The following is a 17125-nucleotide window of genomic DNA, read 5'->3' on the forward strand; positions in this document are numbered from 1 at the left end:
CCTTTTTTACTACTTTCTGTGTTATTTTTACCTATGATTAAATTATCTACGTTTAGTTTAAGTAATTTTATTTTTATACCCTCCCCCCCACTTTCTAGTTTAAAAGCTCCTCCAGTCTTTCTACCATTTTCCCTCCCAGGAATGCTGCACCTTTCCCATTAAGATGCAGCCCGTCTCGGCTGAAGAGCCGATAGCCGACTGCGAAGTCAGCCCAGTTCTCCAGGGACATTCCGCTCTTGTCTTTGTCACAAAAGGTGGCCTTTTTGGTGGCCATCACTTCGGTTCGGAGGGTTTCTGAATTGGCTGCCTTGTCTTGCAAGTCGCCGTTTCTGGTCCTTCATAGGGACAAGGCGGTTCTCCGCCCTCGGCCGACCTTCCTCCCTAAGTTGTGTCGGCTTTTCACTTGAATGAGGACATTGTTTTGCCGTCCTTGTGCCCGAAGCCGGTTCACAGGAAGGATAGGGCACTGCATTGCCTGGATGTGGTGCGCGCTCTTCGTGTTTATCTGGATGCTACTGCTTCCTTCCGTGGGACGGATTGCTTGTTCGTCCTCACGAGTGGCCCTCGTAAGGGCCGGGCCGCGTCGGCAGCTACCGTTTCCCGTTGGATTCGGACTGTTGTCATACAGGCGTATGCCATTAGGGGGCGGGAGCCCCCTTTTCCTGTCACTGCCCATTCTACTAGGGCTGTTGGCGCATCCTGGGCTTTTCGCCATGGTGCGTCTGTTTCTCAGGTTTGCAAGGCCGCTACTTGGTCTTCCGTTCACACCTTTGTCAAATTTTACAAGGTGGATGTTTTGGCATCGGCGGATGCTGGTTTGGGGCGTAAGGTTTTGCAGGCGGCCCTTTGAGTGGTTCCTTTTGGGTTTCGTTGTTGTTTAGCCCATTCATCATTGGTTACTGCTTGGTGACGTCCCTACCTTTCAGGATCTCCGATCTGTTGCCCTGTATCCTTCAATGAACGGGAGAGAAAATAGGATTTTTGTACTCACCGTAAAATCCTTTTCTCTCCGTTCATTGAAGGACACAGGCCCCGCCCTCTTTCTTTGGGTATGCACTCCTGTTTGTTACTAACTGAAGACTTGTCAGCAGGTGGGGGGTTGGGCCACCAGCAGGGGCCGCCCCTAGGCTGTCTGTCTTTTTTTGTTATGTGCCTAGCATCCTACTCCTGCAGGTGGCGATATACCCTACCTTTCAGGATCTCCGATCTGTTGCCCTGTGTCCTTCAATGAACGGAGAGAAAAGGATTTTACGGTGAGTACAAAAATCCTATTTTTCCACCATAATTTGCAAATAAATTCGTTCCAAATCAGCCAATGTGATTTGTCTGGATTTGTTTTCTCATTTTCTCTCTCCTAGTTGAGGTCTACCTATGATGCCAATTACAGGCCTCTCATCTTTTTAAGTGGGAGAACTTGCACAATTGGTGGCTGACTAAATACTTTTTTGCCCCACTGTGTGTGTGTGTATATATATATTTATACATCAACTTTAATTTCCTGTCTTACAAGTGTTCAATGTGACCACCATCTGCAAGCACAGGCAACATCAATTATTTTTGAATAACCCTGTACAGCTACTGGAGGATTCAAGCTATATGCTATATCCTGGAAGTCTCTTCAGCTTTCAGCCACAGGTTTTCATAATTGTGTGTATGTACATGTGAAACTCGAATAATTAGAATATCGTGCACAGTTCATTTATTTCACTAATGCAACTTAAAAGGTGAAACTAATATATGAGATAGACTCATTACATGCAAAGCAAGATAATTCAAGCCGTGATTTGTCATAATTGTGATGATTATGGCTTACAGCTCATGAAAACCCCAAGAACCCCAAATCCACAACCTCAAAAAAGTAGATTATTACATGCAATCAATAAAACAAGGATTGTACATAGAACAATATCAGACCTCTGAAAAGTACAAGCATGCATATGTACTCAGTACTTGGTTTGGGCCCATGCCGCTCCTTCCGTGGTGGCCGGGGGCCTCTGGGAAGGCTGGAGGAGGGTCACGTGACTGCTGTGGGTGGAGCTCCATGTGGGGTCTAATGTAGTTGGCCGGCGACCTGGAGTTCCGCCCACAGCAGTGACGCAACGCTCCTCCGCTCTGCTGCTCAGCGCTGCCGACGTCATCCTCGCATGAGAGGAAAAAAAGCTATCGGCAGCTCGTGAGGCACCTCTATTGCACAGGCACCATCAAGTAAGGGCCTGTGTTAACAAGACACCCAGCTTGTCCATTTGTGCATGTTAGGTGAATGAGAAGGGTAGACAGCTGTGACACCACTTATTTTGGCACTAGGGGACATCTCTCATGGTTATTTCCCTTTATTCTGGGTCCAAGAATGGCTGATTCTTTCTTTCTGTGAACTTGAGATTGTTATCCTGATCAGTTGATGACTTTCTCTTGTCCATGGTTACCTTAAACCTTTATCAGCTGTACCTCATGCATCAGATCTGAAGGAAGAAGAAAAGATTTGTTGCCCATTGCAGCTAATAGTCGCATCCTTCCGTTCTACCCAGTGATGCAATAAGGACAAATAGAACTGGATTGGTTGGCACGGGCAGTGTATTGACTTTCCTCCAGTGTTCTACAAGAGTTCAAATGTTTATTACAATCCATGCTACTGTAAAAGTGTTTTAGTGACAGCACCAGGGCTGAACCAGATTGTATGAAGGTTCATGCAGCTCAATGCACCTCATGTTCACAGTTCTTGACTATTAAATGGTTTGATTTTAAAAAATTAAATAAAGTAAGGGCCTGTATTCAAATCATGTTTGGAATCGGATGGATCATGTTACTATCTATGGATCATGATTTTAAACTAATACTCTATATGAAGTACACACACTATTAGTTTAAATCATGATCTATAGTACATACATAATATGTAGTTGTACTATAGATCATGATTTAAACTAATAGTGTGTGTACTATAGTGTGTACTTCATATAGAGTATTAGTTTAAAATTTTAAAGTTTTATTGCCATATACTATGATTGCATTTCATACCCACATCATGAATTACTATACTGCCATAGCACCTCTGTCAACCTTTTACAAATACTGTCTGAACTAGGAAAGCTTGTTAATAGAATAAACTTAAAGGCAATACTTCTGAGCCACCGAACTGCTAGATTCTGTTTGGAGGTGTGATGCTATAGAGAGTTCCTATAAAATGTGTTATCCAATCAGATAGTACTGTACTATGGACTGTACTGTACTATGGATCATCATGAACCTAATCATGTTATCAGGGGTGTAACTAGAAATCACAGGGCCCCATAGAAAAAGTATCAGTAATTGGTATCGGCAAGTACATGAGGGCCAGTACTTGTACTTGGTCTTAAAAAAGTGGCATCGGGACATCCCTAATATTTACACGGCCGCCCGGGAGCTTTACATTCAAGCGATCGATCACTTGTATTAGCAGCTGTCACTGCCGTTGCCGGTCCCGAGATCCGCTGTGGCCGATGCGGGCGGGACCGGCACGGCTCTGTAACAGGAGATCAAAGGGAGTTCAGTACTTCCTGCATTCACATTAAGTCCCCGCCCCCCACATACACACGCAGGTATGAGTCGGGTGCGCCTACGTGCGGAAACGACTATTGTGCCGCACATGTTAAATATCGCCCCAAACGTCGGAGTGAGAACAATAGTTTTAGAGCCATTAATCACTGATAATCCTAAACTGATGAGCAGTAAAAGCGTTTTAATCGTCGCCTATGGGCGTTTTTTGCGGGCGCATGCAATTTAGTTTAACATAAATTGCAAGTCTATAGGAATTTTTGGCTGACTGGTGAGACACCGTCAAATTTTTCAAGCCGTGTGTGTGTATGTATGTATGTATTATATATATATATAATTTCAGTTGGTATGTTTTTTTTAATTTTGCTTACGCCTTATAACTGGGAACACAACAAACATATAGTGGTTTTTTTTCTTCTTTTTTCCCCTCAAATTTGATGGCCAATGTAAGTACACTGGCGGTAAACTTTTTAAACCTGAACATTCAGTGATGGCTGTTTCTAATTCCACACACCTAGTGTTAAAGATTCATTTCATATTCTGAAAATATGACTTAGATTTTATTTCTAAAAAAAATTGATCCAGTTTTAATTTATTTTCAGTTGGACAGATTTTCCAGCATTCGAATTCCTGGAAGTAGAAAAGACCGGCCTAATTTGAACAACATAAAGAACTACAACACTTCTGCTGACTGGTCTACATCATCTGAGCATGATGACTTTCCTCCTAAGCAGCTGTCTGATAAAGAAGTCCTGGCTCTGTTTGAAAAAATGATGGTAAGCAGAATTCTCTTTCATTGGCTTAAGTAGGTTTGTGAATTCTTGATTACTATGTTGAGTGTATGGGTATTTCTAACAAGATATGATAACTGCTGCTTTGTTTTGGAATTCTAAAGCTAAATTCTAAACATTCTGTTTTTTGTATATTGTATAATATTTCCTCTTGTAATAGAAATGCTTCTCATTGTTGTGCTTTCCAAATGTTGGTTGGCCTACTAAAACTGCAAGAAGCACGTAGAAATGATGTGCCTGCTAAAGCATGAAGAACAACTGCAATGTGTGAAATGCAGAGACCACTTACTCACACTGTTTACCACAGTCAAGTGAGATAAGAATTGGTGTCCGATTATTTTCTGTGATAAACTGCCCTTTGAATTTGTGTGTGCCTATAGATAGAAAGATATGTCTGCAAGAATGATGGATGAAACCTCATACTTTAATCTACTACCGCATTTTGTGTGTTGCTTGGCCAACATTTAAATTCAGTACTGATGCATTTAACACGTTTTTGTTCTCCACAGAAAAGGGAGAAAGTGGCACCTAATACATTTAATCTGACCATATGCTGTTATATTGCAGGCTGAAAAAAAAAAAAAATATATATATATAACATCTAAAGTCAAATACTAGTTTTACCTTTTCTGAATTCTATTCTAATTCTCTCAACATTGTTTTCTTATACTAGGAGGTCAGAAGAATACAATAGGCAGATTTTGTAAAAGGTATCATCGCACACTGCAATACTGCGTTTTTGTCTTTTTTGACATATCTATATATAGCTTCTGACCTGAAGAAGAGAGGTTCACTCTCGAAAGCTTGTCTTTTATATATTTTGTTAGTCCAATAAGAAAGGTATCATTGCACACTGCAATACTGCGTTTTTGTCTTTTTTGACATCTTGTCTACTGGACTAATACGGCTTACCCATTTATATTGCACTATATGTGTGTGTGGTACATTTTTTTTTTCTTTCCTCTGTTTTAAGTGACTGTATTCATTTATATACTTACTATATGTAACTATGTTGGCATTATGTTCTTTTCTTAGAAATGCGTAGCCTTGGAAACCAGATGTGCACATCCCTGATTATTGCCCTACTGTTGGATTAGCTCAGGGTCTGAATCATGAGTTCAGATTTTTTTAATATATAAAATAAATGATGCAAGCTGCCTATTGTATTCTTCTGATTTACACTGTACTGATTGCTTTCTTTTATTTTAAAAGCTGGAGATGGTCAACTAGCCAAATTTAATATGTATTGATGTAATTTGAAAGTAGTATAATTAAAATGAATTGGGTTATTTGAGGTGATTTTTCTTGTGAGTTAACGTTTAGTTATCTTTATTGCTTTATTGGTTAGTAAGCTACACTTTATTTGACAAAGTTTTATTGTTTTCAATTAGACATATAAATGGAACTCAATGTTAAGGTATAAAACACTTTCTATCATATACAAAGCAATAGGTCAAGTACTAAAAGCATTACATCTGACACAAACATGCCAACTGACATTGCTTAGATGAGATTAGCTATTGGAAAGGCTTTTATATGAAGGACTTCCTAGTATAAGAAAACAATGTTGAGAGAATTAGAATAGAATTCAGAAAAGGTAAAAGTAGTTGTTGACTTTAGATGTAAAAAAAATGTAGAACATAATCAGTATCTACTGCAAATAAAAAATAAAAATAGGCCTCTAAGGGCAATGTATATAACGACTGGTCAACAGGAATAACATTGACTAAATCCCTGATCAATACCTTCAAAACAAACCATTCCGCTTTGATGATGCCTAAGAGAAATAACCACATATTAAAAAGGAGCTCTTTGCATTCTTACAGGCTCAAGGATTATTAAAAACACTTTCTCCCACTGATTGGTCTAACCCAGTAGATGGAATACTGGCAGAAATGAATACAGATAAATGAGCAATATCATGGAATTATTCAAAATACTGCTCGCAGACTATTTGTAAACCCCTACAGGAATGGACAAATAGATCCATCACACCAGCTCATACTATAGAGGATATCCTCAACTCTTTGAAAATACAAAAAACCAAAACCATTAAGAAATTATATTAGTCAAATGGAGCTGCAGTACAATAAGAAGAAAAAAAAGAATATAGTAGAATCAGTTACCACCTAATAGGGAGATCAGGAAAACACATTAGTAGCATGGAACGATAATCATTTGGACCATATCAAGTAGAATTTGTTCATGGAGCCCCTCTATTGATAAGTGATACGTTCAAAGGCAATAATTCTATCAAGTTACACCATCCAAGAAGAAACCTTTGGAGTGAAGGGTAAAATTCATTTGTGCACAATATAATTATTCATATTATACAGGATTTAAATCATGCCAACAGTTTGTGCAGCGCTTTACAATATAAGGAAGACATTACAATCACAATACAATTCAAGACAGGATGGTAAGGAGGGCCCTGCCCCTGAGGGCTTACAATAATGCGAGTGGCTGTAAATTACGCACGTTTAAGAGCCAACAGTGTTGGAGAATCTAAATCAGGGTCATCTAAGACTCCTAGAAGGCAAAGAAGTGGAGAGGCAGTCAGTGCTACGTCAAAAATAGGAGTGCAAACTACCTTGTGCCAATAGCGTACCAGTTTGGGGCATCTCTACAGTAAATGAATTGGGGAGCTCTGATGAAAACCACACTTAGAACATGAATCAACTCTGAAGCCTATCCTAAAGAATTCAGGAGTATGGTATATCCTGTGTACCACAAACAATTGCATCAGTCTGTAAATAATGGGGAGGTAGACGTGTGTAACATTTCCTAGAGCATCATTCCATATGTCATCAGATATGGGACCCAAATCACTCTCCCAACCTTTTTTGCAGGGCAGCGGAAATCGAGGCACCGATTGAAGCAAAAAATGAGAGTATAAAAAGGAGATCATCCCTTTAGCGTGCACTGAAGAAAATAATGCATCGGAGACATACATTTTTACTAAAATTTAAGAGACACATAAGAAAATTGAGAAAGCAACGCATGGTGCACCTGGAGAAATTGAAAAAAGCTGTTTTTATGTAATTGGGATTGTAGGTATTGGAAAGAACAGAAAACACTGTCTTTATATAGCTGATCAACAGTACATATCCCTTCTTGACACCAAGCATGAAATCCCTCTAAAGGAATGAGTTCAGGTAAATAACCATTCCTCCAGAGAGGCGTATACCTGGTAAGATTAGAGATGTGAAGTAGATTTTTGGCTACATTCCAAATGAGACATCAATTTCAAAGTAGGAAAGTGAGAATAAGTCTTGACATAAAAACCACTCCAAATATCGCAAGAGATCAAATCCAGCAAAAAGACTAAAAATAATATCAAAACACTGTGGATGGGCTCCCCCCTGTGCCCAACTAGCCAGATGCTGCAATTGAGAAGCTTTAAAGTATAGCCAATGAATGGAAAGGGCCATGCCACCAGAGTCCTTAGGTCTTTGCAATGTATCCAATTCCAATCTAGCTTGCTTCTGTCTCCAGATAAGATCCCGACAGACAGTGTTAATCTGATCAAAAATCTTCCGAGGTATCAAAATTGTGGAATTATCTAAGACATAAAGAAGTTGAGACATCCAAACCATTTTAATCAGATTGACCCTGCCAGGAACCGAAAGAGGAAGTTTAAGCCAAGACTTGATTTGATATGAGTCAATGATTTAGAATTTTGCAGAAGAGTCAAATTGAGAGGGAGATAATCTGATAAAACCGTGGTAAAATGTATCCCTAAATACATGACGGAGGACTAAACATGTAAAAGTGAAAATTCTGAGGCCAAGGGAGCAGGTAAGAGATCAAGGAGAAGTAAGGTAGATTTATCCCTATTAACTACTTTCTTCTTCGCCATGGCAACCACTGAAAGAGTTGGGTGAGTGGCAAGGCAATTCAGGTTGAGATTGAGGCTGAATTGAGGTGAAAAGACAGGCAGTCCCAGGAGTATAAGCAGGATCTGTAGCGGGAGCTCTCCTTTGTGCGTCTGACTTCATGGAGCCACCGACCACTTTCCAATGCTTAAAATCTGGACTTGATCAATCAGACCTGTATCACGCCTTCTTGGCTTGTCCCAAAATACAATAAATGGGGGGCTGATTGCTCAATACACAACTGAACATTTTGTCAACTACATCCCCCAGTGTCTGAATGGGCAATATTTGGCATACTAAACCTACAATAGCTTAAGCTAGCAAAGGGAGCAAGAAATGTATTATCCATTGTTTCCTTCGGAGGCACAAAAGTGATACTTTACAAGTGGGTATTGTGGCAGCAGACAAATACAAATGTCTAGGTTCAAGTCTAATAGGTTCTTCATCTAGGGGGGAAGTGCAGAGAGGGCTGGAGGCTTGGAGGTAACAAGCCCAGCTACAGCTAGCTGGCTTGTTAGGGTCTCTACAAGAACTCCCAGCCTCCTAACAAAGCAGCTTAACCCTGGAACCAGTCTGTGTGTCTGGCAGACTGGGGAGCAGATCACCTGTGTGGTAAAAAGCAGCCTACATGGCAAGGGGACAAGAAACAGCCTGTGAGGCAAGCATTTTCGATATAGCCTGGGTTTCGTAGACAACCTGAAGTTGGTGAGACTTTGAAAATTTTTTTTTACTGAAGGAAAAAGCTGTACTTTGTTTAAAAATCCCCTGCGAGGGAAAACCTGTGTGGACTTTTGAGTGTGACTCAATAAAAGTGGCAAAGAAGCCCTTAAGAAGAAGTTGTAAGCGAGTGGAAGTGTCCTTAATGCGATACCATTTGAAGCAAATTCTCACAATATATTCTGAATTTTAGAACTTTGAAATAGATTGGACAAGAGCCTCTCTGTGGAAAGAAGAATCACTGACGCAATTGGTTTGAAGTCTGGGATTGCAGTGTTTCCATTTTACCTAATCTGATAAAGTTATACAAAGTTATACTACCAAAATTGCGTCCAATGATCCCGGATCATTTTGATGTAAACTGGAGAAAGGACACACTACACAAACCAAGGTCCGTTGCACTGTTTTTGTTAACTTATTTTTCAAGGCGCTCTTGAGACTCCAACTACTGAGAAGCAATTGGGGCTGCCCGCTGCCTATTCACCTTTACACTTTTCCATACTATGACATATTCTGTCAAGATATTTTGTAATATATTGCTTTATGCAGACTGTGCACTCTAACAAAGCGTTGGAACCGAGAGTTAATGATATTGAGTGTTTTTAAATGCTTTATCTAACAATACTTTATATCCAGAATCCAGTAAACTGCTTTACACTGTAAACTTGCTTTACCTTGTGATTTTGTTTTTAATGTTTGTCAAACCAACCTAATATTTAATGGGACAATTTTGCAATCGTAGACATTAAAGGTCATTGCTGGTTTGTTGTGGTGGGGTTCTTTTGCGAATGAACATTTATTGTCATGTTTTAAGATAACCAAACACACTCAGATGTTAACAATAGAAGAAATCGAAAAAGAACAAATGAACATTAGAGGTGGACGAGGTAATCCTTGAGATGAAACCATGTACTGAAACTTTCACATGTAGCCAGTCCTCAATTGAGATTGCATAATGAGCTGTTGGAAAACGAGAAAAGCAGCACAAAGTGCAAACCTCATTGTATAGTACTGAAATTTTATTTTATTAATTAAATTAAATAAAATTTGCTTTTGAAGCCAGTGGAGAGTCACTCCATGTTATTTCTCCATGTTATTTTTTTTAAACCTATTTATTAATGCACGTCTTAAAAATCTTAGTGATGACTATTACAATGTTTTATACAGTTTTATTTTTCTACAATGTATTCTATATGCTCTGTAACTCGGTGGTTCTCAACTGGTGGGTCGTGACCCAAAATTGGGTTGCAACCCCGTGTTCAGTGGGTCGCCGTGTGCCTTCGAGCCCACTAGATGAGAGGCCCCTCAGCCACCCCATAGCACAGCACTGTCAGTTCTCGAGCCGAGCAGCCATTCAAAAGATGCTGCCCGGCGCCGATCACCAGCTTGAGGTGGGGTGGGCTGGGGGTGTGGTCGCAAGGAAGCTCCATCCATATGTGCATTGCTTACTACTTCGCATGCCCTGTAGAGGTGCCTGGACTGGAGTGATGTCATATTCTGGCTCCCGGCACCTCTACTGGGTGTGCAAGGGAGCTGTACAAACAATGTACATATGGATGGAGCTCCGTCACAGCACAGCAGCCCACACTGGACCCCAGGCTGAGGATCCACTCCGGTTCTCGTAAGGTAGGCCTACTCGGTGGATCTTGGAAAAAAAAAAAAAACATTTTTTTTTGTGTGTGTATGTGTGTGAGTGTCTGAGTGTGTGATTGCGTGTGTCTACGAGTGTTTTTGAAGTCGCATTTGCACTAGTACAGTGTGCTAATCTCACAGTTAAGCACAATCGATGCACTGTACCACACAATCACACTTCCCTTACATTCTAAATGGCGCCCCAATCACACCTCCCACCAACAGTTTGTTCACCCGCACCACAATGCTGTGCGTTCCAGTTCAGTGTGACGGGCCACGACTTAAAGGAGAACTATGGGATCAGTGTTTTCCCCCATAGTTCTCCTTAGGGTAACGGGAGGACACAAACTAGCGTCCTCCCGTTACCCTAAGCTCAGTATACCGCGAGCTACAGCTCGCGGTATACTGAGACGCCGCAGCCGGAGCGGATCCCGACGTAGATGACGGGATCCGCCCAGCTGCGTGAGTGACAGCTGGCTCTGCCTATCTAGAGGCATAGCCAGCTGCCCCCTCCCCCGTCCGTTCCGCCAGTCAGCGCTGGCAGATCGGAGCAGGGAGAGGGGAATCCAGCCCCTCCCCCTGTCACAGCAGAGCCGTGACAGGATCGAGAGGCGAGCGAACCCAGTATGTGTTCGCTCACCTCCCAATCTACTGAGCCGACCTGTGACAGTCTCATTGTCACAGGTCGGCTAAAACTATGAGGTGAGTGAAAAGCACTCACCTCATAGTTCTCCTTTAATGATCAAGGACATATGTGGGTCCTGAGGTTCACAGGTTGAGAACCACTGCTCTAACTCATATGAGGGGCAACATATAGATACATAAAGAGTAAAATTGTCACCCGGGACATGCAATTACGGACGCAGGCCGGTAGTTTTTTTCTACATTTAATCCTGCTTCGGCCAAGTAGGGGAGCCGATGCACGGTTTATACAAGTGATCTGATCAGATCACTTATACCAGCCTGGTGTCTGTTCTCTGCTCTCTGTGATCAGTGAAACCAGAGCTCTGTAATCAGCGCCACCTTTCTCAGCTGTCAGGAACTGCACAGATGATCTGTTCTATGTTGGAAGGCAGGTTCCATAAAGATAACCTCTCACCTCCAAACTATTACATAGGGGCTTGTATTGTTTCTGCCCACAGGAGTGGACATTGGATGTGAGCTGCTGGCCATGGCTAATGAATTTGGAGTGACTCTTGGCTATATCTGTAAAAAATAAATCAAGTCAACTGGACTTGCTGTATTTTATTGAAGACAATTTGCTGGTCATCCAACCAGCTTTCTCAAATCAGAATGACTTGTACAAAAGTTCTCTGGGAATAAATATGGTGAATGTTGTTCCAATCCAAATAATCTGTTAATCATAACCAGCATGGGGTCAGAGACCTCATGGCAGTAAGGTGTTGAATGCATTTGCATGAACTAGCAGGTGTTAATAAGCTGCCCAGACAGAGGTGTTAAAAAAACAGGATTGTATGTGGCAAAGAAAAGATGCCTCCCCCTGCCGGCCTCTATTCAAGCTTTTCGTACCTATTTTAACATAATTGGTGTATTATATACCTATTTTGAACCAGTCATCCTCCCTGTCTAGGATGCTTGCTTGACTGTCTTCAAAGGAGTGACCTTTTTCCTTTTTAGATGTAGGTATACTGCTGAATCCTGACCAGAGGGTTTGGCTCTGAGGGTTTGGCGCTGGTGTAACTGCTGTTTAATTTCTGAGCCCTCCTCACTGCACCTTACCTCTATGTGCTCTCTGACCCCATGCTGGTGATGATGAACAGATTATGTGGGTTGGAGCAACATTCACCATATTTATTCCCAGATAATTTTTGTACAAGTCATTCTGAATTGAGAAAGTTAGTCGGATGACCAGTGAAATGTTTTAAAGAAAAATACAGCAAGTCCAGTTGCCTTGATTTATTTTTAAACATATACCATGAGCTGGCTGAATAATAACCTTCACAGACTCTTGGCTATCTTCAAAAGCTGTTGTCACTTCCAAGGATATTTTAATTCATTCATTCAAATATCAGTATTTCACTATGAGATTTGTGTTTTGTAGTGCTTTTCTCTTTATCCATTAGGTTGCATTCTCAACAACAATGGTTTATTGCTTTTTGTGTAGAATTACCTACCATGAGCATAAGAACAACACGGTAAGGACTGAGTGATATTTGGTGCAAGTGTACATGGGCTGTTGAGGTCAGTGTAGGCTTTGCTTTTATACCTCCATACAAGGCAATGGGAATGCAGTATATACATGTAAAAGTTTGGTAAATGGCATATGAAATGCCCATGCACCCTAACTCATAATTAAACACAAGCTCAAACTGTTTGTTTCCAGAGTTAAAACCTGTGTCAGGTTTTCATTGCTTTATTTTTCCCCATTTGAGTAGATTTCACCACCCTTCTTTTTCCAGCTGCAGAGGATCAGAGGGGCATAAAATGAAGAACATCTCTCCATTTACTCCATCTATGGGAGCCTGCACATTGAATAATGTTGGTACTGACACCTCTTCCACTCTCTTGGCTGTTTTTATTTTTTTGGTACCTGTTTATTTAAAAAAATGTAACATTTGTTTTTCTAAACAACCAATACTTCTATTTTATTGGTATAGTGCACAGATACAATCTTACCTGAGCAGCTAAGGTTTGCTATTAATTAGTAGCTGCTGTGCTGGCTTCCGCCGTCAGCGTCTGTGTTGTGCTATGAGTGGTATTTCTACACCAGCACTGACAGCTCCACTCAGCAGTTCTCACATTTGGACTTGTTTACGTTTTTTTGCAGCTTTTATTAAAAGACTTTACATGATCAGTGACACAGGTTGATCCAGGAGCCTACTCCCTGTTTAAACAGAGGTCTTAAGCAGCCATATAAACACTTTTATGTCATTAGACAATAACAAGGTGTCCTGTAATCTACAAACATAGGCGGCTAACTCAGAGGAGTGCTGTAGATCCACTTGAAGAAAAAAAGAAAATGCTTATCTGCTGTCTCAGTTTTTAGGCTGCTCTGGAACATATTCGGTTTTGTTCCATGCTGTATTAATTGTTTTTTCAATTTTTCAAAGAGAAACTGCTCCTGACAAGGTTATTAGGTATATTCTACATAGATCCTGTGGTAAAGTGGGCAGTGCAGGATTAATTATTTTATCCCATGCGACTTGCTGGCTTCACGCAAATAAAGCAAGCTATTTGCAGTAGGCTGTTTACCAGTTTCTGTTCTATTAAGTTGTATAGATCTTAGAAACTTAATTATGTCTAAGTCTGAGAAGCTTTATGGTTTCATATCTGATTATAAACCTAAGAGAAAAATAATCAGTAGTTCTAATTATGGTTTGAAGGGGGAGATTGGGCTACTATACACTTATACTGTGGGGGGAGGGGGAGATAGTCCTATCATTTTTCTTAATCCTGTATAGGAAATCAATGGAAAATATTCACCTGAAATGGGATTAGAGGCTATTTGTCAAAATGAGCCTTTTTATTTTACGGATATTATGAAAGTGTATCCAGAGCTATCCTGTCTAAGTTTGGTAGATCAAGTGGTGTGGACACACACACACAGACACGCTTTATTTCGTGACAGAAGCTTAAATGTGTTAAAGCAAATATGCTTATTCTTTCTTCACCTTTTTAGACATGTTTTCAGCAACTGGCATTGTTACTCTGTCCTTCCTTTTTTAAATATAACTAAACATCCCCAGTTCTGTGCTATTTGACTTTGTTCCCAGTGCACATTTTTAAAACTAATAGCTAAAATATTGTGATGGTTTAGCTTCAAAGGTAGAGCTTTTTAAGGACTCGGTCCACTTGCCAATTTTGTTTAAGCACTTTTCTACCCACTTTTATTCAAAAAAAGTCTATTTACTGCAGGGTCAGCATCACATAAACAGAACAGAACATTTTCAGGCTCTTGGCTAAATTGTATGTGCGTTCAGTCCCTCAGTCTGTCTCCGCACAGACTAAAGCTTTCCCCTTAAGCATCATCCTGGTCAAAATGCCTCATTTCAAGGCCAGAACAGACACTTTAATAATGTTTGTTCATACACATGCTTTACCTTGCACCAAGGCTCTGCTGGGGTGTAAAGAGCACTGGCTGGCTACGTTGATTGCCCTTTTGTGGGGGAAACACCTACCCAACAGATCTAATCTGTTACAAAATACTACTATGTCAAAAATGCAGTGTCTGGATAGAAAGCAAAAAACTAAAACCAGTGATTGTTTTTTTTCTATTGTACTAGTGGAAAAAAGCCCAGGGGTTACTCAGGTAGCAGAGACACCAATTGAAGGATTTGTTATGCATTATTGGGGACCTGATAGTATTAGGAAAGAATTCCCTAGAAATATTATTCTTGATAAGAAATATTTATTTAAACCCAAAGCTGGTGTTGAAAAAAATATTTCCTTATTGAGATGCTACAGGCTCGTTTCTCCACCGTTATCAAGTTATCTTCAGCATCCTGATGTCCTCAAAGTGGACCTAGGACTGGGCTCCCCTAAACATCCAGACTGACCTCTTTCTCTATGTGGAAACAAATATTCTTCAAAATCGCTACACTAAGATTACTCATACCATAAGCCTGTGGTCACTCATCAGATGTAGGTTACACAATCTTATTTATGTTACATGTGCTTAAGGTTTTTTGCCATTTCTAACAATTCAATAGTGCACCATAAAGGCTGTGACACACTGCACGAGAAGCAGAGCCGAGTGATGACGTGCTGCCTTTGCGTGCAGTGTAATTTTCTCTCCGGCACGTCGGCTTGCGGGAGCTCGCATGGCTGAGCGTGCCGAGATGCAAAATTTCACCTTCAGCCGTTGGCTCGTGCATATAAACCCGCGCGTCAGGATGCGAAGTCCAGCTGGTTGTTACCCGCAAGCCGATTGGCTGAAGGAGCTGTCATTCATCTGCCTGCACTCAGGTCACACACTGCACACGAAGCTCCGTGCCTGACAGCTTTGCTTCGCTCTGCACGGCTTTGTGTGCAATGTGTCACGGGCTTAGGTGCTTGCATGTCTTTTTTTTTTCACATACAAGGCATGGGTCCCGGTCTCCAGCCATCTGACACACCCACCCCCTCCAGACTGCTGCAATCAACAGTTTCTCACTCTCTGAGCAGCACTGTTTATTGGAGAAGTGTGCTGCAGGGCTTGTCTGACCACTGGAGACCCAGAGCGCTGCATTGTGTGTGTGAGCTCTGTGGTCTAACTCTGTGTACTGCCAGCACAAGGTCCTTAGACAATTTGTATAGCACATAGCTACTAAGAAAACCTTAACAAGCAGCATAATTATTGCTGAAATATATGCAGGATGTTCAATTGGACTTTAATGTGTAATTTTCCATTTTATTGGAGTGTACCTTAACACATGCAATGCCTGACTGCATTTTACACTGCTTTGGAATAGTAGACAAATCCCCTGAGCACAGTTTTGAAGTAGTTATTGCGCTATTGAGCAGCAAAGGTTCACAATCAAAAACATCTGCCCAATTTCTGATTTATAATCACGATGACCCCTAGATCTGGCCAATCTCATTTATCAATAGGTATGAGCAAGGGCTCATGTCATGGCCATTTGCATTTTCCTTCTGACATGAGATTGTGAAGTATTTGTGGATGGATGTTACATCCAGTGTTAAATGTAGATTTTGCTTTTTATTTTCTCCATACAAGCTAACGTGAATACATCTAAAATTTGTCCCAAACTGACCTTGAACGTCTCACAAATTTGAATATTCTGTATTTAACTTGCACTTGTGACGTTTCAATACAGTTTTTTTTGTTTTGTTTTAAAAAGGAAAAAATAAAAGGTAGAAAAAACAAAACTCAATATTGCCATAGGCTGTTGTACTTTGCACCCTGCACCATTGACTCTTGCTCTGCTCTTGATAATTAGTGATGCTTGGATTGGTTGCAGCATAAGATAATATTGTGCTTTATTCGAATAGTCTAAGGATGACTCTTTTTTTTTTTTCCCCCCCAGCATCTGTCCTATTTTACCTTTGGTAATGTCCATAACTATAGTGGCCATGTTTTCTGAAATTGTCCACCATTACATTAGACTTATTACTTTTATCTCTTGTAATGCTTTTGACAGATTATATAAGTAGCAGAGTGTTACCATCATAATAGCCAGGGACAGCATTTCAACTTGCTGCCTACAGTCTATAAGAAATGGTTACTATGTGCTAAGGTTCCAGGTAAGGTCCTTATCCACTTATTTTGGACTTCAAATTTGACACCTCTGCAGGGTATTTAAGCGTAGAAATTAGCATATAAATAGAGGCCATACTGTTGGCTGTTTAAATAAACTAAAGGGAAATATTATTATTCATATTGACAAGTAGTTTAAACATACTGTAATTTATAGAGTACAAAATAAGCTTATGGCTGAAAGTTGACAGTGAGGAATGCAACCTGCTAACTTGTCTAGTCTGGGCAGTTGAAACACTTTATTATAGAGGCGCTTTATTTGCAAACCTTGCTTTTTTATTTCATGTACCACTTAATGTAAATTATTTATGTACAGACTGCATGCTTTGCAATGCAAAAATAACACTAAATAAATGTATTTG

General features: G+C 40.5%; 1 protein-coding gene across 1 annotated transcript in view; it reads left to right on the forward strand.

Moving 5' to 3' along the window:
• Window positions 1-17125, forward strand: part of LOC108789240 (protein diaphanous homolog 3-like) — a 127459-nt gene that overhangs the window by 69275 nt on the left and 41059 nt on the right. Inside the window, exon 3 of the mRNA XM_018559202.1 lies at window positions 4134-4307. Coding sequence (XP_018414704.1) covers window positions 4134-4307 — 174 coding nt within the window. The remainder of the gene's footprint in view (window positions 1-4133; window positions 4308-17125) is intronic.

This window comes from Nanorana parkeri, unplaced genomic scaffold (assembly GCF_000935625.1).
Source record: "Nanorana parkeri isolate BGI_ZX_2015 unplaced genomic scaffold, ASM93562v1 scaffold381, whole genome shotgun sequence".
Taxonomy (NCBI): domain Eukaryota; kingdom Metazoa; phylum Chordata; class Amphibia; order Anura; family Dicroglossidae; genus Nanorana; species Nanorana parkeri.